At 44.0% G+C, this 24,008-nt stretch overlaps 1 protein-coding gene across 7 annotated transcripts in view; it reads right to left on the bottom strand.

Moving 5' to 3' along the window:
• AFF2 (AF4/FMR2 family member 2) overlaps positions 1–24,008 on the bottom strand; it is a 468,843-nt gene that overhangs the window by 5,760 nt on the left and 439,075 nt on the right. For all 7 annotated transcript variants that reach the window (XM_038588490.1, XM_038588488.1, XM_038588491.1 and 4 more), the window contains 7 exons: positions 21,614–21,833; positions 16,588–16,877; positions 15,971–16,034; positions 12,529–12,665; positions 8,103–8,174; positions 7,659–7,752; positions 5,057–5,109 (listed from right to left, as the gene is read on the bottom strand). In XM_038588490.1, coding sequence (XP_038444418.1) covers positions 5,057–5,109; positions 7,659–7,752; positions 8,103–8,174; positions 12,529–12,665; positions 15,971–16,034; positions 16,588–16,877; positions 21,614–21,833 — 930 coding nt within the window. The remainder of the gene's footprint in view (positions 1–5,056; positions 5,110–7,658; positions 7,753–8,102; positions 8,175–12,528; positions 12,666–15,970; positions 16,035–16,587; positions 16,878–21,613; positions 21,834–24,008) is intronic.

Raw genomic sequence — 24,008 nt, 5'->3', positions numbered from 1 at the left:
CCTGTAGCTTCTGCCAACACGTCAGTTTTCTCTTGAGGCCCCAGAGTAGAAAGAGCTTATGTGTTGTCACCGCATTCTGGCTTTGTCTGACCAAGCCACACAGGGTGACAGGGCCGGGCTCCAGAATGAGCCGTGCTCCTCTCCTAACCCAGTGGAACGCTGACCTCTCACTGCCTCTGACAAGCCCTGGTGACTCCGTGAGGACTGCTCCGTTTGTTTTAAGGTACCAGAGGGAGCCGGGTGAATCTTTCTCTGGCATTAATTCTATCTGCAAACGTAGCTCTGATTTTGAATACACATAACGAGCGTTGTGATGCTTCAGAGAAAGAAACAGCTCAGAGCTATGATGAGTTCTCTACCTGCTGCCAGAATGGCTACTGGCAGTTAGGAAAGACTTGATGTGCAATAGTGGGCTATTATCAAAGTGTTTTGCGGAAACTGCAATGACAATTTGCTCTAAATCCAGTCACCATAATAAACAAAGTGCAGTTCTTGAAAGCCTCCCAAGAAGCAGGATTAAGGAAGCTGGAAAAAGTAAAATTCTGATTGTCTCTTTGAGATTCTCTAAGACATGCTACAGAGATGCCTTCTTAATTGCTGACCATTCACCTGCACCCTGTTTATGAAAGGAAGCCTTTGCGGTTCCTACTTTGGGTGGAACCAATGTTCGGATATATTTTTTAGTTAAATTCTTTAATTAAATTGACGTCGGCAACAAAGAGTCTTCTGCAGTCTGCACATAGCAGGGAGGGCCTGGGTGACTTTCTGTGCACATGAGCAAGGCCTCTGCACACCCCCAGCCTTCCTATCCTCCTTCAGGGAGACTTTGAATGACTACCTCATGGTGCCCAAATGCACCACCACTTTATTAGGACAGAACATTCTGAGAGAGTAGAAGAAACAGAGAAAGCTGTGTTTGGGACTCCTTATTCTTCCAAACATACCCAGCAGATCATTGAGGCAACCTCTCCCCCCGCAACCCCTACCTCACTGTTCCCAGCCATGGCTGCTGGCAACTCTAGATTTCCAGGTTGGCTGTTTTCCTCAGAGCCAATCCATGCTCACACCACGGGTGTGCACCCTGTCAGGCCCCATGCACATAGGATCTGGGGGCAGTGGCAATCACAATGGACTAAAATACTCATGCAGGCTGTGCCAGGCCATGTGAGAGCTTTGGTTCATCTCCAGAAACAGTATGTCTTCTGGTATGTTGTAGTATGAGGGGGAAAGTAGATCCTCACACTTGGCTCTGCACTGGTCTGTGAGAGGGTGTGAAGGTGTTCCTGCTCTGTGTATAATTTCTGAGGCTTTCTGGCACTTCTTGATAGAAAGATTTATTCTCAAAAAAAAAAAAGATTTATTCTCAAGGCAGAGGTGGGGTGGGGAGAGAGATGTTCAAGCTCAGGAGCCTAACACAGAAGGGTTAACTAATGACCTAAAATAATAGAATAGAATAGAATAGAATAGAATAGAATAGAATAGAATAGAATAGAATAGAATCAAATTAATTTAATTAAAAAAAGCCACCCCCAAAAAACAAAAAAAGCAGACAGTGAATGCCAAATTTCTTTGTTGTGACTGGTTGCAAATGCTATTTTCTTTTCTCCGAGCAGTGCTCATTAACTCTTAGAGGCCAGCCTCGGGCAAAAGAAGAGTATGCCCTCATTAGTAATTGCTAGACAAAAATCACAGAGCTGGTGGGTATCTCCAATGCTGAAAGGGGAACTGTGTCATGCTTGGAACAAAGTACACACTGAAATCCCGGCAGCCCTGTATTCTAAGCCCAGCCCTGCACTAAACTACTCTGTGCTCCTGGGTGTGTCCCTTCCCCTTGCCAAGCCTTCCCCTGACTGGAAGCCAAGGTTGGACTGAGTGATTTCTGGGCATGTCCAGAAGTTCCATGGGGAAACGCATCACCTCTGTTTCCTTTCTACATCTCCAAATGACCTTTTTGGTTGGTAACATCAGAGTGCCAGTTGAGGGGCTTTCTTTGCCTCTTACTGCCTATTTTGTTGTACATGGTCAGTAGTGGAGGCAAGGGGAGCTCGGGCAAGGGGAGCTAGGTCATGGGTTTGCTGTTGATCGTGGCCGATCTTGCACAAGGCTCTGGGAGTGTGCTCCCCATGAGCCTATCTGTAGGCCACATTGCACTGCGGAAAGAATCCAAAGCTGCCTATGGAGCTGTGATTCTGGCTATGAAGGAGTGATGCCCTGTTCATTGTGGGGGGCCTCCAACTCCCACTGGGCTCACTGCACTGCTTGGGGTTCCTTGTCCTGTTCTCATTCTAAGGGTCTACTTGCTGATCTTGTCTTTCTCTTCACACCTCCATGGCACACGCAGATGAGGGTGTGCACACAGGCACACACTTCCCACTGCTTTCACCATTAGCAGGCCTGTCCAATCTGCCTCTCAGCCACACTCGCCCCCTTGCTGTTCCTGGGACTCATTTGGCACAGGCCACTCTGGAAGGTGATCGCTGTCCCTCTGCTTGGGATGTACTGCCCTCAGGTGTCTACATGGACTGCTCTCCCCCATCCTTCTCTAACATCCCTAATCAAGGCAGGTGTCCTGTTCCCCAATCCCATCCCACAGCCGAGCTTCCTATCCTCCTTCTCAGTAACCATTTGCTCTATGACATTTACCACCATTTAGCAAACCACATATATATATTTGTTGTTGTTGTTGCTGTGCTTCTCCAAAAGAATGTGACCTGCACTAAACTCAAGGAGGGCAGGGATTTTTATGTCTATACCCAACATCTAGAACGGTGCCTTGTGCACAATGCTAGTTAAATAAATGAATGAACTGTCTTCCAACCATCTCTCTGTCATTATTTAGTATCCACTACATAGAAGATGCTCTGGAGAGGGTAGGCGAACAATGTATAATGCAAAGATGGGAGGGTGTGTCTATTAAGTGTCTGGCGGAGTGTCTCACCCATAGTACACACTCAGTAAATAGGTGGCAAAGGAAAGACTGGATAGCCCCTTATTGGGAAGGGCGAACAGTCTAGTAGGAGAGCAGATCCATGAATTTCTGACAATCTAGGGTAAGTGCCCAAGGCAAAGTACACACCATGAACTGTGGGAGTTCTAGGGGTGCGAGAGGGTATGCTTTCCAGCTCCAATGGTAAAGTTACCATGTACCAAGCATGGTGCTCAGCCTCTAAGCCACAGAAAAAGTTTGCCAATCCCTGCTCGGTACTAAGATTTTTCTTCTTCTTCCAATTGCTCCTTTGCAATGTTCTCTCCCAGCCCTCATGGTCAGGGTTGCTGCTTCTAGAAGGTACCTGTGAGGCCCTGTGTGGTGCCAGCTACTGTGGGGTGCTGGGAAAGGCAGGCTATGGTCTTGCTCACATGGAGGAAACCCTCCCTGACCATCCATGGAGGCCTAAGCTCGTTTTCTCTTTGGCTTCCATGGAACTTTGTTCCCATCTGCCACCTCCCTCCACTGGACTGTGAGCTTCCAGAGTACAGGGATCCCATCAAATTCAGCTGAACCCCCAGCCCCTCATATAGAAATGCACCTGAAGCATCTGCTGAATGAATGGGAGGTAACTCCTGGGTGATCATTTGGAGTTGCCTCATATAAAACCTCTCTGGCCTACCAAAGGGAATGTGCTCTCTTCACACAGAAGCTGTCAAAAACATCCTTTCTGGATGCTTTTAATGTGACTTCACAAGCTTAGGATGTGTTGGAGTTCTTTCATTTCAGAAATAAAAGAAAAAACATTTCCCAGAAATCCTTTAATGGCTACTTACCTGAACTTGCCCTTGCTCAAGTCTGAGCTCAGAGAAAATAGCTTTCTCTGGGCCTTTTAATGGTTATTTTTATTTTCTCAACTTCCAGAGAGAAGCATTCTTTCTGCTTTTGTTCGTCAATATAAAAGTAAGAATCAACAATTTAAATGGTACTTCCTTTCAATACAGTGATTGAGTTAATGCAGAGTTTTTAATGGGTCTGTTCCCTCACTCGGAATGTTTTTATGAGCTTGAAGTAGGGTTCAAGTCCCACTGCTTTGGGAGGATACTTTGTAGATATTTATAGAGTGGCAAATGGGACTAGTCTTCTCTGGAAGAAAGTGTATGGATCAGAGACACAAGAATTTTGAAATGATGAGAAATGGAAAAAGTAGCTCTTTGCCCGAGTCTGGGTCCACAGCCAGGATGAGTTTTCCTTCCCATTGGTGGTGGCAAGTAGGCCTGGGGTGGGGAGGAAGGCACTGGAAGTGGAGGGAACTCTGATGCTCAAGACTGGCAAGCACAGAGCCAGTTCACGGCATAGAATTGGGATTCTAAATCTTCCTCTACAGGAACATCTCTTCACTGGGGCCTCTGATGCCACTGAGTCTGGCCCTTTCCTTTTAGAGCCAGAGAAACACGCCTAGTGTGGGAGAGGGGTCCTAAGCTCCATCCCTCAGCCCCCCAGGGAGCTCAGGACAGTCTCCGGATGGGTGGACTCGCACCCCACAGCAGGGACACCCCGTGACCCAGGCACACACTGCTCCCACTATGGCCGAGGGAGTGGGGGAGTCCATCGAGCCTTAGATCAGCAGGATAGTGGATGCTTTTATGTATTTTAGGTCAGGGTGTTTTAGTATTAATATAAGAATCACCATGAAGGCTCAGATAATTGGCTGACTAAGTGCCTTCACATTCTCAACACTATTATGCCTTTGGTTTTATTAAACGGCACTTACTATGTATCAATGAATATTTCATTGGTCTTTCATTACTGAGTGAATCATTGAAAAATCACTGCCGTGGAGTTAACTTTACCCTGCCTCCCTCAAAATAGCATGGTGCTTGCCATCTCATTAACAGATATTTTTATGGCAATAATTTGGCTTAAAGATCAAATAGTTAAACAAATTTGGAATCACATCATGTTAAACTTTTCTGTCTTGCCATCAGCTGAAACCTGAGCAGAATTTTGTGTGCACACAAATTACCCTAGTCTCAGACTTGACCTTCGCTCCTGAGTTGTCAATACAAAATATTTGGGCTCTATTCAATCACTGAGTTTCTGAAAAAGCAATTTTCATAAGATACTTACTTTCCATTGCCTACCCAGGGAGATGGTATCTGAGCGACTTTTGAAGCATTTTGCTAAAAGAGAGAGAGAGAGAGGGAAATAAGGACATCTATTTTGTGTTTTATTAATTCAGAAACAGATGGAAGTGTGATTTAGAGTACATTAATATTGATTGCAGCATTTCGGGATGCCTCCTGTTCCGTTAGCGGAGCTGGGATGTACGTGCGCGTCAGCACACCACGACGCACACTCGATGAAAATAGCTGGGTAGGATAATTAGCGGGCTCCAATCAGGACCATGCAAGTCACTTGATGAAAGATCTTATATACTAAAAGGCCCAGTGAAATCAGACTCAGTTCTCCAAGAAGTGGCTTAATTATCCTCATCTGAAATTTATTCTGCAAAACAAGCTCTTCAGAGTACTGGCAAGCTTTTCACCTTTAGCTCCCGTGGCAAACTTTTTCCGTGGGAATGCAAGGTGGGCTGTAATTTCTGACATCCCAGGAATGTGCCAGGACTGAGCAGTGTTTTGTGGTTTGTTTTGTCATGCATCACTTTGATTTGCTATCTTTACATGCAAAGTCCCTGATGAACCATTCAACTGGTCCGGGACTGCACTGCCGTGGACTGCTAAGTATTATTTGTCCCTCTGGGTGGAACTGAGCTGGTTTCAAAAATGGGCCTCCTGCATTGGCGGGGGGGTGGGGAGGTGGTGGTGGTGGAGGGGAGAGGCACACAGTTGTGAAGCACCCAGCACCACCACATTAGGACAGTGGTCTAGCTCATTATAGTGACATCACCAGATCAGAACCCCAAGTGCACAAGATCAGGACCCCTGGGGCCCTGAGCCTAACTCAGACCGGCCTTTTCAGCCCAGAGACCAAGGTTATGCTCCTCCCCTGACTCTTGGGTTCTGGCTCAGTCCCCTTTGCAAATGGGGTGCTAGGGAGAGTCAGGCATTTTCAGGAGCCCAGTGAACATGCGACACTTCGCTGGAGCATAGAGACTCACCCCTAAGGTGTGTTCTGCAAACTCCAGTTTTTAATCTAAAAGAAGCTCAACATGCTGCCAGGAAAGTGGCTTATTTAACATCTGTTCAGTATTTTGGCCACAAAGAACAAGCCAAAGAGGACAGATACTAGAGCTGTGGCTCTCAAAGCATAACCACAAGATGAGCAGCATAAGCATCACCTGGAGACTCGTTACATGCACTAGTGCTCAGACCCTGTCCCAGACCTCCAGGGTCAGACACGGGGGATGAGACCCAGGACTCTGGTTCCCCGAGCACTCCAGGGGATCCAGATGCCCACTCAGGTTCGAGAACCGCCTTTCTACAGCAGAGTGGAGACCAGAGACATAGAAAGGGCTGGGCATCTGTTATCTTTGATGCATTCACCTACATGAGCACCAGCTTTATGGCATCATGGCCACACTGCATAATAGCTGGTGAACTTGCAACTTGCTTTTTCCCAACTGAGGCAGTGTCCTCATACGGCTACATACTGCCACTCACGGGATTCTGGTGATGGTTTGATTCATTTCAGACAACTGCTTTAGTGTAATTTAGCCAAGCAGTCTCATGAACTTGGCAGAAAATCATCAATCATCATCATCATCATCATCATCATCATCATCATCATCATATAACCAGCTTTTCCTTCAAGACCTAACAGGAGCCTTGAGCCTTCTCAAATCTAAATCAGAGCCAGTTCTGGGGGGCAACTGAAGCCGAAGCTTCAGAGACCATCAAGCCGGTGACACTTGAGTGGCTTGTGGTTTTTATCTGGGCTCATTCCCAAATAATGGCATTCTTTTTGCAGTTTAACTACCTTTCTTTATTCTTTTCTTTTCTTTTTTCTTTTTTTTCTTTTCTTCTTTTCTTTTCTTTTCTTTTCTTTCTTTCTTTCTTTCTTTCTTTCTTTTCTTTCTTTCTTTTTCTTTCTCTTCCTTTCTTCCTTTTTTTTGCTTGCAAATTAAAATCTCCAGCTCCCTAGACCACGGATTTATTTATTTGCTTCTTGTTTGTATGCTTGTTTATTTTGGTAATGAGAGTCATTAGTTGTTCTATTCTATTCTATTCTATTCTATTCTATTCTATTCTATTCTATTCTATTCTATTCTTCTTCTTGATCAGTTGTTTTAAAGTGCAACCATTGTGCTCCAAGACTCCCCATGGCCAAAGGGCTTCTACGGGAATGGCTATCCCCTCTGAGCCCAGGGTGGCCACAGTGACTTTTCCCACTATTGAGAACTTTCTGGGCTGGCCGCTCACTTAACACAAGACTGGCTACAGCCACAGTCACACCCTGGGTCTCCTGGTGGGTCCATCATACAGAGCAGAGAAGAAGGCATCATTCCCTTGACTGCAACCAGGAAGATGCCAAGGGCCATTTGGTCAGTCTAGAAGATAATCAGGGGATTGTACCACTGCACCTTCTCATCCTGGAATCAAATCACACCTGAACTCTCTGCTGAGTCCTGGAGGCGAGGCAGGAGGGCCATGGCCGGCTCAAATGATGGAGGTTAAGCCTCTGGCAACAACAACCTTAACATTTAATAACATGCCTGCCACGTCTCATTAGTGATTTTATTCACCCGGTACTTATACAAAATAAGGATTACCTTAAAATATTCCATCAGTGATCTGGAGTACTTCATAGCATGGTCCTTCTTCAGCTTGAACATCCGCAAGTAGAGAAGTGATAAACATCTGTAGCTGTGGGAGGAGGAGAGGATTATGTTAATGCCGGGGCTTCAGGAAAGCTACACACGGGCAGCAAAATGCTGATTCACAGTTTGTGGTTACTCTCCTACGGTTATGGAGGAGAAGTAAAAAAAAAGAATTTTTCAAAGAGAAGGGGTGAGCATTAAAATCCCATCTTGATAAGGGCGTAAATTAGGAGAGTAAACGTTTAGTCAGCGAGGGAAGAAATCCATTAGTTATCCTTTAATAGTTTAATGGAAAACAAGAATAATGATCTGGGGTAAGCAGCTTAAGTCGATCTGGAGTTTTCAAATCCTTCTGTGACATTTCAGCTGCTTCTTCAGAGCCTCCCTGACACTTACCATAATACTGCCAGCTTTTTGTCCCCATCCGAAGCCAAGGGGCTCGCAAAGTTCTTCAGTCGCATAGCATACCTTTGGAAGAGAAAGGACAAGCTCAAGTGCCATCTCTATGACCCCTCAGAAAAGTCCAGAAATCATGGGTGTTCCCATCGCCTGAATACCTTAGTGCCACATTTGCTCTGGGGTGGGGGGCAGGGAGGACACTCTCAGGCTCATGGCCAAGAGCACGCTTTCCTGGAAATGTGTGCACAGCGATGATCCCAAGAGTGACACACAGAAGTTAGTCCTGGAGAGGTCAGCTGAATCTGGAGCCCACATTCTAGGATGGGGCTGTGGGACTACTGCTAGTTTGGTGTGGCAAAAGCATAACAGAGAATGAAAGCTTGCTGTTCACCACGACACGGGGGGACCTGGAGGGCATCATGCTAAGTGAAGTCGGTCTGAGGAAGGCGAATATCACATGATCTCACTCATACGTGGAATCTCAGAAACAAAACAAGTGCGCAAAGGGAGGAGAAAAAGAGAGACAAATTAAGAAACAGACTCTTAACTATAGAGAACAAACTGATGGTGACCAGCAGGGTGGGGGTAGGGGGTGCGGGGGACACAGGTGATGAGGATGAAGGAGGGCACTCGTGATGCATGGAAGCGTTGAGTCACTATACCATACCGCACACCTAAAACTAATAGAACACCGTCTCTATGTTAACTAACTGGAATTTAATTTTTTTCTGTTTTTTTTTTTTTTTTAAGTTTAGATTCAATTTGCCAACATATAGTATAACATCCAGTGATCACTGGAATTTATATTTATTTATTTATTTATTTATTTATTTATTTATTTATTTAAGCACTGGAATTTAGATAAAAACTTAAAAAAAAAAGAATGGAAAAAACACGTTGGCAAAAGGCTGTCCTCTAGGACCACTCTAGCATCACAGCGGCATGACTGGTTTGCAATGACAAGTGGCCACAGATGTCAGTCTCTGTTGAGTTTATGACAGACGAGATAAATAATATATGACTACGACTGACATGGGCACAGGGAGCCCACAATCACATAGTTAAAAAGGTCCCTTTCTAATGGCTCAGGTTTTGAATATATTCCTAGCGAAAGTGTTTTTTTTTTTTTTTTTTTAAGGAAGGTCGATTTCACAGCATTTGAAGGTCTAAGCACCCTTAATTTATGGTGCTTGTATATTTTGTCTTTCCATTCTCTTTAATTGTTACTGTTCCACACTGGGGTGATCAAAGGTGGAGCAGTTCTCATTTTTTTTTCTTCTAGCTGAGCACATCCCATTCTGGGCATTTAGACTCTTGAAAATCAATTCATTGCATAAAATCATTGTCTGAGCTTTAATGCAATTTCACAGGTGCCTGTGGAGGAATAAGTAATGGAGTTAGTTCAGTGTTGCAGAAGGAAGTTGGAAGTGTGCAGGCAGCCTGGGCTAGTTCTCATTTACGAGAAGGTGATGGTGAGCCTGCACCATGGACTCCCTGTTTTCAACAGCCTCCCCAGAACACCGGGACCCTGGGACTTCCCCCCAAGACTCGGCACTCCTTCTCCTGCTTATGGCTCCACTTCTGTTAAGGGAACGTTTTCCAATAAAAGGACTTGCACACTTGATGTGGGTCCCTTCTGCTGTTGTTGCCATATTAAGCAAACGGATTTTTATTATGTAATAAATCAAACTGCCTTTGAGTTGGATCGCAGAAATGTCAAGTCATTGTGATGCCCCACTTGTTTGCACAATACATTTCTATTGCAGATTCCCAAGGCTCAGAGCCACTATAATTACTAGAAGGAAGAAAACTGGGCTCTCTGTGGCCAGCATACTGTCAGAGAGAAAAAGAGAGAAATAAAAATCTCTCCAACACAATATTATGCTACTAAAAACTATGTTCATGTTATAGTCACCCTCTAATTGCAACCACTTTTGAAGTGAGTGGATGGCGAAACTTCAGTTGCTTCCATGGACCAGAAGACCTAGTTGCTTTAGCCCATTTTATTTCCCAACTGAAATTTCTCTAAAAAAAAGTTATACCCATATACGCTTTACAGAAAATGCAAAGAAATGTACATATAGAGGGAGGGCACACAAAGGAGTGCATGTAAAACTCTGAATAAAGTCCACTGATTTTTATCAATGTCACTGTCCTATTTGTGATAGTGTTGGGGGAAACCAGGTGTGGGGCCACAGGAACTTTCCAGATCATTTCTTACAACTGCACAGGAATCTACAATTAACTCAAGGTAAAGTTGCAAAATATTGACTCTAAAGTGAACGTCTGTACATTCTCCACTGTAAATAATTATGAAAACAGAAGTATTTTCTATTGGGAATAAATATTACTCAAAGACTCACACTGCATTTTTACCAGAAACAAAATATGGTGCTCAGCTTCTCTATCGTTAAGAGAGCATGTGTTTTCCTACAAGAAAATGAAGAACAAAGAAAAATACAGAGAGATGGGAAACACTCATAATTTCACCCTATTGAAATCATTTCCCCTCCTGCTTGGGCCACAGGCAGAAGCATGCTTTTCATGGTCAGAAATGTAGTGTGTTTATAATTCTGCAGCTACATAAGCTCCATCCTTGCCCGCAATTCAGTGGCTGCAAAGAATTCTGTTGAGTGTACTACAGTGTAATTACTTACTCTTCTGTGATTGATTATTTGGTTTGCTTCTAATTGTGTGCTATAATATATGCCAAACTGAACACCATACAGATAACTCGCTCTACTCTTACAATTATTTTCTTCAGTGGAGGAAATTCACATTTCCAGAAGTTGAATTACTGGCTGAAAAGATATGAATGCTCATTTGTAAAGGTTTTCCTCCACAATGCCAAATTGCCCTCAATTTACAACGATCAATTTCCATTTCCACCACCAGCAAAGGAGAGGCCTAGGTCACCATAATTTAGTGCGCGCATGTGCGCACGTGTGTGTATATGAACACTAGGTATTAGCATTTTTATGTTTTCTTATTAATTTAAAAAGTGCCTTTAAAAAAAGTTTTCAGTTTTGGATGGATAAAGACCCTGATTTTTCTCCCTGTTTGTTCAATAATGCTGCCCCACGATTTTTAATTTTTGCCAGCATTTTCATCTTGTGCATCTTTACAAATCACTGGCAGCCTTGAATACACTGAGAAATCAATTTCCCCTTAAAAGCTACAGAACGGTGATGGTGGTGGCTTTCACAGAACAGAAAGTAGGCCTGAGAGATGCTTTACATGCTTCTCCCAACAGAGGAAAGCCAAAGGTGGCCATCTGGCCTGGCAAGGTAAGGCTGCTTTTGTCATAATCCGCCCCGCCCCCCCCCTTACTATTGTGGCTTTAACTTCATCTTCTGATTCTATGCAAGCACAGTACCCCCCCCCCCCACTTTATAATGGTTCACATTCTTTTGAATGCTTTGCTGGGAAAATATGCTTGCTAAATGTGTCCAATGTTTGTCTGAAGGTTTAATTATAAGGACCTCAGATTTGTAACAGTTTATGCAGGCACAGGCAACATAGGAAAAACCAGGCCTGGCATAGCAACTAATGGAGCCGGAGGTGATGACCCGGAGAGAAGGACCTATCAGGTGAGGAACCGCTCATTCCAACAAAAGCAATTATTTAGTCCATCCAGCAAGTGATGATGCCTTTCCATTCTTCAGAGCGGGATTAAATTATTTTACAAATATCTGCACGTTACTGGAAAATACACAACTGTGGGCGTTTCTTCTCTTTTCCCTTCTTCCAGGAATTTTTCTGATTCCTCACAAATTCTACTCCAGCAAGACCAAGGATAGGCCAGGAAATTTCATTTCACATGCAAATGAGACTGATAATCTGTGTGGTTAATATACTGGCTCCTGTTCTCATCTATCTCTGATTCTTACCCCTCCCCCTGCTACCACCTTGTCTGTTTCCCTGAAATTACAGACGCGCAGGAAGTTCACCGCACACCTGCGGCCCTCAACGCCAACTCTGTGTGGGAACAACGCCCCCCCCCCCCTTTTTAATAACCCTGGCAGAAATTCTGAGAAAACAGGGATTTATAACAAAAACCCTGCTAGCGCCACCTTTCTCAAATTATAGAAGTGAGCTTTGCAAAGACACGTGTCGATGCCAAATGGTGAAATTATTATACTTTACTTCCACCCGCTACGTTTCCATTTTAATTTTATGAATATTGCAAATGATCACACTCACATTATAACCTCTGAAGGGGATAATTTATAAAAGCAGTGTCCATCAATTATAAATGTTCCATGACATTAATAAAATGGCAAGAACTAATTATGATGACTTCCAAGAAGAAGATGCGGAGGACAAACCATTAGGAGGAGGAAATGATATTTTTAAAAAACATAGCAGCTTCTAATTATGACTGAAATGAGCTTGGGAAGATGGCAGCAGAAAGGCCATTAACCTGAGGAGCTCCACGGTCTCGGAGTACATGGTATACGGAGACTTGGCTTCCAGGGGGTCACGTTCCATCGCATTGCCACATTCGGTGAAGGACAGGGCTGCATCGGCATAATTCACGGCTTTGCCAAATTTCTCAAACTGAAACAGGAAGGCGACACATCAACACAATATTGCCTCTTTTCTCCCTCATATAAAGGAGGGGGGTTTAATCCTGGGGCAATTTTGCACCCCTCGCCCAGGGCACATTTGGCAACGTCTAGAGATATTTGGGGTCCTTGGCACGAGGGACCAGTCAGCAGAGGCCAGAGATGCTGCTGAGCACCCCACAAGGCACACAGGACAGCCTCCCCCAAAGTGGAGAATTATTAGGTTGAGAAACCCTGATGGAGTTGGGGGGGGTGTTGATGTGTGAATTTGCATTGACAATGACACAGCTGATCTAAGGTTTTATGTCATGACACCGAGGATGGGAGAGAAGAGAAAAATGCAGACAAGGGATCGCGTGTGGTTTTGTAACGTATTTGTGGTGCTGTTGCTGTTGTGATTAGTTTTTGGTGGACCAGAATGCAAGTCATTGCCTTGACTAGTTTCTGTCCTTTGAGTTGACTACACTGGGCATTGTAGCATCCTCCAGACAGAGCCTGCAAATGGCACTCTGCTCTTTTTAAGCCTCAGGGACACCTGACATATACAGTCTTTGCTTGGAACTCTTGGGGAGCACATCAACCCCACCTCCAGGAAACGAGTAATAAATTGATGCTATTGTCATGAAAAATGTGAAGCTTCCGTGTGACTCTTGACAATAATCACATCACTTTCATTGTAAATGATGGTCTGAAATAGTGTGTCAAAACGCCAAAAAATATAGCACTACTAAATATTTTAGTTTAGTAAAATTTTATTGCAAAAGGTTTTAGCCCTGATAATGGTCATGATTAAACTGACTTAGACATACTGATTTCTTTTTTATGTGTAATGAATATTATATATGACACTTTTATAGTGAGTATTTTATAACAGTATTTAATGTTTTCAATTTTTGATAGCTGGATGTAAGAATTCTACTAATAGAGAATTTTATGTAAAAGAACCAATATAATGCAGATTTAGCTATTTTATTTTTCTTGTATACCTTTTATCAAAATATTTTCTTGCAACTGTGAAGGTTTCAATTCTCAAAATGGCAGAGTGGCTGTCTCTGGCAAAGGATTAAGTACAACTATAAAATGATGAGTTACAGGTCCTGCAGAACCGCTTGTTGTAAATGACTCTCCTTACAATAAATGTTCTTCAGCTTTTACACACTGCAGGAATTCTGCAGTTGCCTTACTGTAAGCTCTTGTGGAAGAATATTGGTTTCAACCAAATTCAAAGTGATTTTATGAAAACCTACATGTGTATTTGCAAACTATCTCCTTCTTGTGCCATACAAGATCATTTTCTGCGGTAATCGAGCTCTGACTGACTCTCCTATGGGGAAATTAATCTTTGCATCCTGATTTTTCGAAGTGACTTTTCATTCAAAAACCCATAGCTGGAAAGCTTCTTAAAGCTCTCCTGAACCAAACCTCTCTTTTTCCAAAAGGAGAAATTGAAGTCCAGAGAGAAGATTACACGGCCATAGTGCCAATTGGTGGTTCAGAACCTCAGTTTTTCCATCCATAAAGTGAGGGGTTCAGACTACAGGGGGGCTTCCAGCTCTGGGACAAACATGAACCTAGCAAAGATAGTTTCCTCTAAATTAGTGTTTCTCAATCATTGTTTCAGCCACTGTGGGAGCTATTTGAGATATATTTTTCACACATCTCCACCGAAATTTAAATACCAAAAATATACTCAGTATCTCTTCACACACTGTGGCCTGTAGGGTGGGGCACCATTGTAATGTCTGGCTTTTTGACTTTGTCCTCCAAAACTGGTCTTTGTACCCCATGGAGGAATGGAATCTCCCCAAGTTAAAATGCATTTTCTAAATTGCTTGGACCAAAAGTGATTTGGGGGCTATACATAAACATGAGCCTGGAAGGTACAGAGTGATGTTGGTTCATTGAATCCTTTGTACGTATTTCTGTGGCTCTGATTTTTCTCCATTCTGAATCTTTCCTACGTGGTCTCACATGTGTGCCCCACTCATCATGAGCCCACAGACCAGCTTTTCAAGGGCACATGTATGTGATCTCTTGCCCTGATTTGGACAGGGTCATCTCCAGGACCACGTGGTGCCACAGAGTTAGGGACATGCAGAGAAGACCATTGGTCTTCAAGACAGCAGCACTGCCACCCAGTGCCTTCCAAATCTCTGGCTGCCCAGACGATGCACCCAGGCAGTCTCCCCAGCATCTCTAGGGGAGCAGGCACCTAGTCTGCCTTGTCATTTTTGTCTGCAGGAGCAGGGGACAATAGCTTTCAAAGGCCAGTTTATACCACAGAAAGGTTAGCTGTAGACCATACCAGAGCAATCTGGACCATGGTGAGAATATGACAGAAAGTAGGGAAGCAACAGACATAGTTGATGGGGACATGAGTCATAGTGCAGGGGCTGTTGTGGTACTCGAGCACAGCCCCACACCGGTGTCAAACACCGTGGGTCAGCTAAGTCTTGGATGGACACACTGCCATGATGGAGGATACTGTTTTTGTTGTTGCTGTTGTTTCTGGTTTTTGTTTTTTTTTTTTTTTTTTTTTAATAATGGAGTTGGACTAATACCTCTAATTGTGCTCGGGTTCACTCAAAGGTGAGTACTCTGAACTGAGCCAGTGTCCTCTCCAGGGCAGCAGAGAGTGTAAATATCCATGTCTGGGCCCCCGTCTCAGAAATTTTCAGTCCATTTGTCTGGGGTATGGCTTGGGAATCAGTTTTGTTTTAAAGCCCTCCCAAGTAAATATAACATGTGGTTGAGACCCCCAGTTAGGAGGAGCAATCAAGATAATTCCATATGCTGAGCTCATCATTGATCCCAGTGGCCAAGACCCTCAGAGGCAGCAGGGTCCATGCATCCTCAGAACTCCAGATGACAGAACTTCCCTTGTCTGTGTAGGGGCCTAGCCTGGCTACAGGCCTTGGCCTAGAAACATGTCATCAATGCAGCACGGGGCTGTGTTTGTTTTCTACAAGTCTGGGTTTCCCCAAGCCAATTTTGGGGGCCACTTGACCAGCTCCCCACAACCTGCTCTCTGCCCATACCAGTCCTGATTTATTGGAACCAGTGGGAGTTCCCACTTGCTCCAGGGTGGTTTCAAAAGTCATTTCAGATTCATGTGAAAGCCAACAACGGTATATGGCAAGAACTTGGGAACTCTGGGGTAAGGAATTAACTAGCCCCAATCTCCCTATGTTGGAGTAGCAATGAGGAAGTTTGACCCATTTGTAAAGTCAGCTAGCTCTGTTTCCCTTCAGAGCACAACAACACAATGGGAGGAACACTATGAGAGGGAAAACCTACCAGCGCATCAGCTTTGTGCTTGAGCTTCTTTGCCTCTTGCATGTAATAATCAGCGTTGTGAACCCTAAAGAAAAAAAAAAAAAACGGGCTCTTTCAACAACCAGCATCTCATCTATTCACTGAAAGAATGAAGAGCCACAAGTGGTTTTGCTTGAAATCCATCCTAATATAGAGCCTTCGAAAGGCTAGGTGAGTGCAATCATTCATAGAATCACCAACCTCAAAAGAAGCCTGGCAGTGGGATGTGAAGTACATGATGGCCCATTGGGATTAATAAGTGCCCCCTCCAACCCAACCATTCCACTGTGCAAATATTCAGTGGACCCCAATGAACTGAGCTGCTGCTAGCACACTCTCCAATCTGAGGACACAGATAAGAAAGGGGGACAAAGCGACCTAGAATGAAGCACCTGTCTTTGGAAATGGTCAAAGATCTTCATGACTACAATGGACCAAAAGACATGTCTTGGTGGGGACAGAGGTGCGTAGGGAGGAGGAGTTGCCACTGAGTTTTACTTTGAGTGGCATGTGCACAGTGCTAGAAAAACCAGACTGCCTGCACCCACCCCCATTCCCCACTCTCACACCGTGCCCATGATAATCTGGGGACAACATACGAGTCATCAAAGGTTAGCTTGGGTCTCCGGACGTTGGCAGTGCTACTGGACAGAAGAGGCAGGGCCGCCCAGGATGCCATCTCCAGGTGACTGCTGTCCATGAGGCCAGTAGTGATGGTAGAGGTGATGGTGGAAATGGTTGTGGTAGTGGTCGTGGTAGTGGCTGTGGCAGTGGTAGTTGCAGTGGCCGTGACAGTGGCGGTGACAATGGCAGTAGCAGTGACAGTGGCAATAGCAGTGTTGGTGACCGTGACGGTGGCAGAGGCTGTCTTTTTTGGAGTGTCTCCATCCTGGGAAAAAGGACAAACAGTTGCCATAAGGTCCAGCCTCTTGGAACATCTTTTCATATATACTTTGGATGCTGAGCACATTAGGAAACAAGGCAAGAGAAAGAAAACAATGCATACAGCTTGAGAATAAACAGGTGACCCTGGTATATCACCAGCTTTTGTTCTGTGATGACGCCAATCACCAAGCTAGTCAGGTGCTATGATTACATAAGCCTCATGATCCCATGAAGACAACCATTGGCAAATCTGGCAGGAGATGTAGGTGGGGAGAGGAGGGAAAGACATGGGAGGAAGGAGAGAGAAGACAGGGCAAGAGTGAGCATATGAGAGAGAGAGAGAGGGAGACAGAGAGAGAGGTAACCCTGATATCTATATTTTTGACAAGGGAACAGAAACTTTCACTAGGGTAAATAAAATACTCCAGTCACTCTGCAAAATATCAAATCCAGTGCAGCAAACCAGGCCTTATACCCTGGAAGCAAGGCTGAAGCTGCCCTTTTGTTCTTTCAGGCCTTGACTGAAGTCTGGCCATGTGAACATTACATGAGTGCCTCCTCATTTTGAAGTCTTGGGATGATAAAAGCTCATTTTGACCAGATCAAAGACCAAATGGGGGAAGAGGCTTCTGGGGTTCACTTGAACTGTCATTGCCATGGGAAGAATGGACTCCAGATGAAAAAAGTAGGTGGCAAGATCTGTACTTCTGTGACAGTGTGTGTCAGGAGACCACGGGCTGTGTTCACATGGTAGACTCCGCCCTCCCCACCTGGCAACAGTGGGGTGATCCTGATTGTTCTACCTCTGATCATGCTTGCCACTGCGCCTCCTCCTCCTTCTGCTCTTCTGAGTTGGTATCTCCCTAAGGTTGGTATCTCCTGAGGTTCATTCCTCAGATCTCTTCTTTCTTGACCTTGACAGGATCTGCTGATCCTGTATCTGTTGGCGCAGATCTGACAATACACAGATCACTGCCAAATGGAAACCTCAATCTTACCCTCTCTCTAAAGCCCCAGATGTGCGGTGATCACCGCTGGATCATTATCACCAAGATGGCACATTAACACCTTAAATTGCCCTGAAATCAAATTGATAACTAAATCAGTTTCCTCTTTCTGTTAATGGCAGGATGGTCTTCCCCATCCCTGAGGCTGGGTTTCTCCATGTCAGTAAGGGGGCTGTGGTCATCCCCGGGCTAGGAGCATTGGAACCAGTGTACTCCCCACCTTGCCTTCCATCTGAGCTGCTCTAATCAGCTCTGTGTATTGAAGTTCTGTAAATTCCTCCATGTCAAAAAAAAATGATAATGTTCCTAAAACTCTTTTGAAAAGAGCATCAAAATAAAGTGAATTTTACTGCTTTATTTCATCTTGAATTTCTTCCTCTCCATTACCCTTATCCAATCAATTACAGAGTCCTATTCATTGCATCTTCCCACTATTTCTCAGATCTGTCTCTTCCTCCTTTGAAGCCTCCAAGTGCAGATCCTTGTGGCTTCTGCCTGAGACCATCAACCTCGGGACTGGTCCCCCGACCTCTGAGCTAGCTTTCCCAATCCACTCTCAATCTGCTGCCGGCCAGCCTGAGCTTCTTACACAAAGCTCCATGCATCTCACCACCTTGCAACCAAACACAAACCCGAGGCTGAGCTCTTTGCTGGCCTCTAAGGTCCTCCCTGGTCTGGCATCAGCTTTCCACTTTATCTCCCACTACTCATTCCCATGGGCCTTCCCCCAAACTGAACACACTCCACTTTCTTCACTTTCTTGCTTTGGTTCATGTGGGGTCTTAGAGTTGAAAGAACTTCCCCTTCATGGCTTTTCTTTTTTCGCCTCGTGATAATTTTCTCTACTTTTTAATTAAAAAAAGAATTGTGGTAAAATGCACACGACTGGCGTATTTTACTCATCATCAAGTTTTTAAGGTTCATCCGTGTTGTAGCAAGGGGTCAGAATTTCCTTCCGTTTCAAAGCTGAATGATATTCCATTGTATGGACAGATCACATTTTGTTTAACCACCTCATTCATTTCTGAACTGGACTCATCTACTGAGGCCCAGATCAACAAATTGCCTTCTCGTCCAAGAAAGCCACCTCATGTTTACAGCCGGAAGTGCTTTAATTCCCCTTGGTCCCTTTAGAGATCTGAAATCTGTCTCAATCCCTCTCCATAACACCAATCAGCAGCCATTTTATATTGTGGGTTTTTTTGAGCACATGTCTCATTGCTGACCTTCGATTGAGAGCTCTCTGAACACGGGAGCCATCTCTGATTTATGACTTCACTACCTCACCCCATCCCCCTGCCCCACAGCCTCATGCTCCCAGTAATTTGCTGAGTGCATGCACTTATACCTGCCTTCATCAAAAGGGTCAGTTTATTTTTTTTTAAATTTTTATTTATTTATGATAGTCACAGAGAGAGAGAGGCGCAGAGACACAGGCAGAGGGAGAAGCAGGCTCCATGCACCGGGAGCCCGACGTGGGATTCGATCCCGGGTCTCCAGGATCGCGCCCTGGGCCAAAGGCAGGCGCCAAACTGCTGTGCCACCCAGGGATCCCAAAAGGGTCAGTTTAAAAACAGCAGCCAAATGTGACCATTTCTTACATCCACAAAAGTCTATCTTTTCTCCTTGATCCTGGATCTTCTGATTATCAGAAATTCTTATCACTGAGAGAAAGGTGGTGAGAGGCTAACACATCTAAAAATCGTTATGATGGACAGGGAGAAAACAGTTGACAAATCAGCATGGATTTTATTTGACCCAAACTCATAAAAACATCGAAGGTTTCTAAAACTCCCAAGCCAGCTCCATGTTTCTACTGCCAAAGTCAGATGGCTCAGACCAAACAGTGGAGTCAGCCCCAGACGGTCACACTCATCTCTATGGTCAAGATACATGTCAAGGACTCTGAAGTACTGCATCCACTGTGCACATAACACTCATGTCATCCCTGGTGAGTCTGACTGCAACCATGATCATGCAAGTTATATGAACATGTCCTCTGTCCATGCTCAGCCAACCACTGGGTCAAAAGACAAGACTTCATGCAAAAGTAGAATACAGAAGACACTGAGAACACAAGATTGAAAACACTTTGGGAGGTGGAAAAAGCCTTATCAATCATCTAGTCAAATCCACTCAGTTTATGGACTCGGAGAGGTTTCCTAATTTGCCCAAGGCCACAGAAAACCTGCTGCAGTTTTAGCACCGTGCACCAAGTCTCTTAACTCCCAAGCTAGGCCAAAAATGTACTCATCTTCCAGCTTCCAAGCCATTTATGAAAAGAAGAAGTGGCCAAAGAAGGGGCAATGGGAAGTCAGTCATGACTTCTCATGGAAGATTCCAGTGATTTCCTTAAGAAGGACAATCCCTTTCTAGGTGCAGATGTAACTGTATTTATTGGGTTTCCCTAGCAGCTTTTAGCTCTTGTAGAAATGACTTTGCAGATTCTTTTAAGCATTCCCACTGTCATGATCACAACTGTATTAAGCATCTAATTCTTTGTGCCAATGTACCAGGCACTGTACAGAGAATTGCCTAGGTATGGCATATGCCCTCCCAAAGCTCGTGGTAGAAAAGAGCCCCCATTGGAGTTTATAGTATTAATTACATTCAGTATGAAAAATGGGATTGATAGTATAATTACTGTTTAGAATAGATGGTTTAATTTCTAACAAAGTCAGCATTTTTAAATGTGAATGCAAATATTATGTGGGCGCACACACGCTCACATGCATACACACAATTTTGTATGGAAAATGACTATTTTATAATAGTACAATTTCTCTATACCAGTGATGAAATTTGCCTAGATATGCATGCCATGCCAGTCATTTCAGATGATGGAGGACTCCCCCTTGGAGTCCTTCAAGCTCAGAGGCCTCATGGCTTTTTATGGAGTGGCAAATTGGCACTCTTGGTTCAGAGTCCACCAGGTTGGCCTCAAGACATTCAAAAGCTCATTGATTTTCACATATTTGCTCTTTTATATTACACTTAAAGGAGACCAGATGCATATGGATGCTACATCTGCACATAGATGCATTTACATGGAAAAGCAGATGTATTTGCCATTAATATTCACTGGCGACACTTGGTTTGTGGCTTCTGTGCTTCAGGTACCTATACCTGAGACAGATGGAAAGATCAAGCGAATGTGGAAAGTGATACAAAGTCTCATTTTTCTATGCTAATGGTGCAGCAGTGCAGAAAATCCAAAGGGCTGGGTAATTCTCTAGTTGAGATTAGAACCACAGTTGTGTGGTTTTTAGCAACAGATTTATCTTTTAAATTCCAGCCTTTTGAGTCACTATTTTGAACTCCATTCACACCTGCTAAGCTGGGTGGTGGGAAGATGCATCTGGGAGTTCCAGCCCCAATTCAGTGACCTTAGGCAACCCCACCCCATCCATTTGTTCTTTCATTCACTAAATGATCAGTGCCTGCACACTGGGCCCAATGTTGTGATCACTATTTTGGAAGTGTCCCCACTATCGAGATATGAAAATATTGGACCAAAGGATGTCCAAAGCCCTGAGTCTCGACATAATAATCTGGATGAAAAATTCATCCTATGTTAGAATAATCAAGGTTTGAAATGATGCAGAATTTGTATATTTCTGTATACTTTTCTCTCTGCCTCTTCCTCTCAGCCCCTTGCAGTCACATCCAGTTAGACAAGCTGGGTCAACTCGTCTCTACCTGATGATTATAATATTTCTTCTGAGATGCTTACATTTACGGATATCCCTTTGAAAGTAGCACAGAATTTGCCTTCATTCCTCTTAGGTTTGGTAGAGGTGATATGTCCAACAATGGGGATGTTTTTGTCTTGACCAAAGGGGCCATTGCTGCCACTGTTTCTGCGGCGTGGAGGGTCCTCTGGCAGTGGGGAAAGTGGAGGAGGAAACAGCTTTTCTTCTTTCCTTCTATTCGCTCTCCTGGATGAATTGTTTCTGTGTAAACAAAAAGTGTAGAGTGTCACAAAGTTTTCCCTCCCCCTCATGCTTTTCTCCCCATGATGCTAGTACTTTCTCAGCTTAAGCACTATTTTAGTTGATGGTCCTTTACCTATGGTGAAGAGTATATATAAAAACACACGTTGACAGAGATACTGATAGAGAAATATTGCTATAAACAAATGCAAATATATGTATCCAAGAATAAACACATGTCTTTGAAGCAGAACTCCATGGTACATGTAGACGTCTAATGGAGGGTGCTACAGTGTGATACATGCAACCTTTCAAGATTCCTCTTAATTAGATTTTTATGGAAAATCCAATGCAGACTTTAATCCTGTCAATTTTTTTAGGACGGTCCCTACTTATTTTGCCCTAGGACTTTACTGCCTAATCACACAGTAAATGGTACAATAAACAATTAGTGGAGGGATATTTTCTTAAGAAATATTACACTTGTACATTTCTCAGCTATCAGTGACACACTAAATACGTCTGTGACCCACTGTGAACTGTCTGTTCAAAATGCTCTATGGCCACGCCAATGCGTAAGAAGCCCCTGACCTTAAGTTGTTCCACTGGAGTGCTGGTGCGCTCCACTTTACAGAACCCATTTGAAAACGATTTTGTCATATCGTCACAAGACATCTGTAGTCCTGGAAGTACTCCCGCACTTTCAGACTGATTTATCTGTCCATTAAATGGGTACCATCAAGGAGACAGAGACTTCAAATAAAACAGAACAACTAAAACTTTATGCTAGCTGCTTAACATGGTAATTGGGTCATGGATTTTCATTTTAGTTACTGTCTTAGCCTAATCAATGAAGATTACTTGAATTTTAATCTTTTCTTAGACAACTCTGGTTGCACTGTGCAGCCATTTACTTTCCATGATTATCGACTACAATTTTCAATAGCAAATTAAGTCAACAAGAATTTATGTTTTCCTCTTGGTCAATTTCAGTCAGTGTCTAGGAATATAGATTTGCAATATCTCAAGGCAACAAATCAAAGATGAACAAGCATTCCAGTGGCCTGATTTCCTGAAATGTTGGGAGTCAATGCAGTCTCCTTGTTCCCCTTCCACTGTGTTGCCCAAATTTGCCACTGTAATAACATTCACCATCTTCTTCATCTTTTGTTTCATAAACATGGCCCTACATCAATTTTTGTTCAAGCAGCAAAATATTTAAAAGCATTAGCTATTTCTGCCACTACCTTCATCAGTTCAGATTAATTAAGAAAAATATTTGCCAATGGATTTTAAAAAGTGCTTTGACATGTAGAACCAGTGTGTGTGTGTGTGTGTGTGTGTGTACTCAGCAGGGCCCTCCTGTTGGATGATGGAGGGCTGCAGCTGTCATAATCTGGCATGGCAATCTTTGCTGGGTTTAGAACATTCATTTAGAAAGGCAAATGCTGTCTCATACAAATTTCCAAGGTTTTCATTTGGAGGCTCAACAAGGCACAAAGGACTAGATGGCAATTGAGGAGAGGGTTTCCAAGAGAAGAGCCCTGAGAGGCTAGTCCTCACTTCATTCTCTCTCAGCTATGGAGATTTTTTTTACCATGGACTTAGGTTTGTTTGAGAAGCCTGAGAATCTGCTCCAGGCCCTTCCTGAATGAGGAATGCTACTAGGTAAACACTGCTTTTCTAATGACTACAATAGAAGAGAGACTGCAAAAACCATGAGTTAGAGACACCATTTTGTGAAGAACAAATTCAAATTATTAGATGTGTACTTAATGCTTGGTCTTGCCTCTTCCATGAGATGGGAGAAGCAACAGGTCCCTGGGCTGCTAAGGGAGACCAGCATTGGACATTGATGGCTGAGGCAACACCTCCTGCCTTTTCCCTGTGCCGTCAGGTGGCCTGAACTGGTCAAAGCCCAGGAACTGGGGACGTACAGCCACCACAGCCATGCCATTTAGTCAATCCTCCAGGGAAGGAGGAGGGCTGTGGTGATCCATGCGAGATCACTGGGGAAGGAACAGGCTTCCCCACAGGCCTGGCTCACTCATCAGCTTGGCCCACAGGAAGAACTACTACTCATTCTGAGAACTCTGAGTACGTGATGGGATGCTTCAAAGCAAAGTTATACCAGGGGTATAGACACGCTAAACAAAGAGCTATGGATCATCAGGGGAAGGGGTAGCTCAGGGCCTC

Source organism: Canis lupus, chromosome X (assembly GCF_011100685.1).
Source record: "Canis lupus familiaris isolate Mischka breed German Shepherd chromosome X, alternate assembly UU_Cfam_GSD_1.0, whole genome shotgun sequence".
NCBI classification, from domain to species: Eukaryota; Metazoa; Chordata; class Mammalia; order Carnivora; family Canidae; genus Canis; species Canis lupus.
Note: the sequence above shows the minus strand (reverse complement) of the source record. Positions and strands in the feature narration are given on the sequence as shown.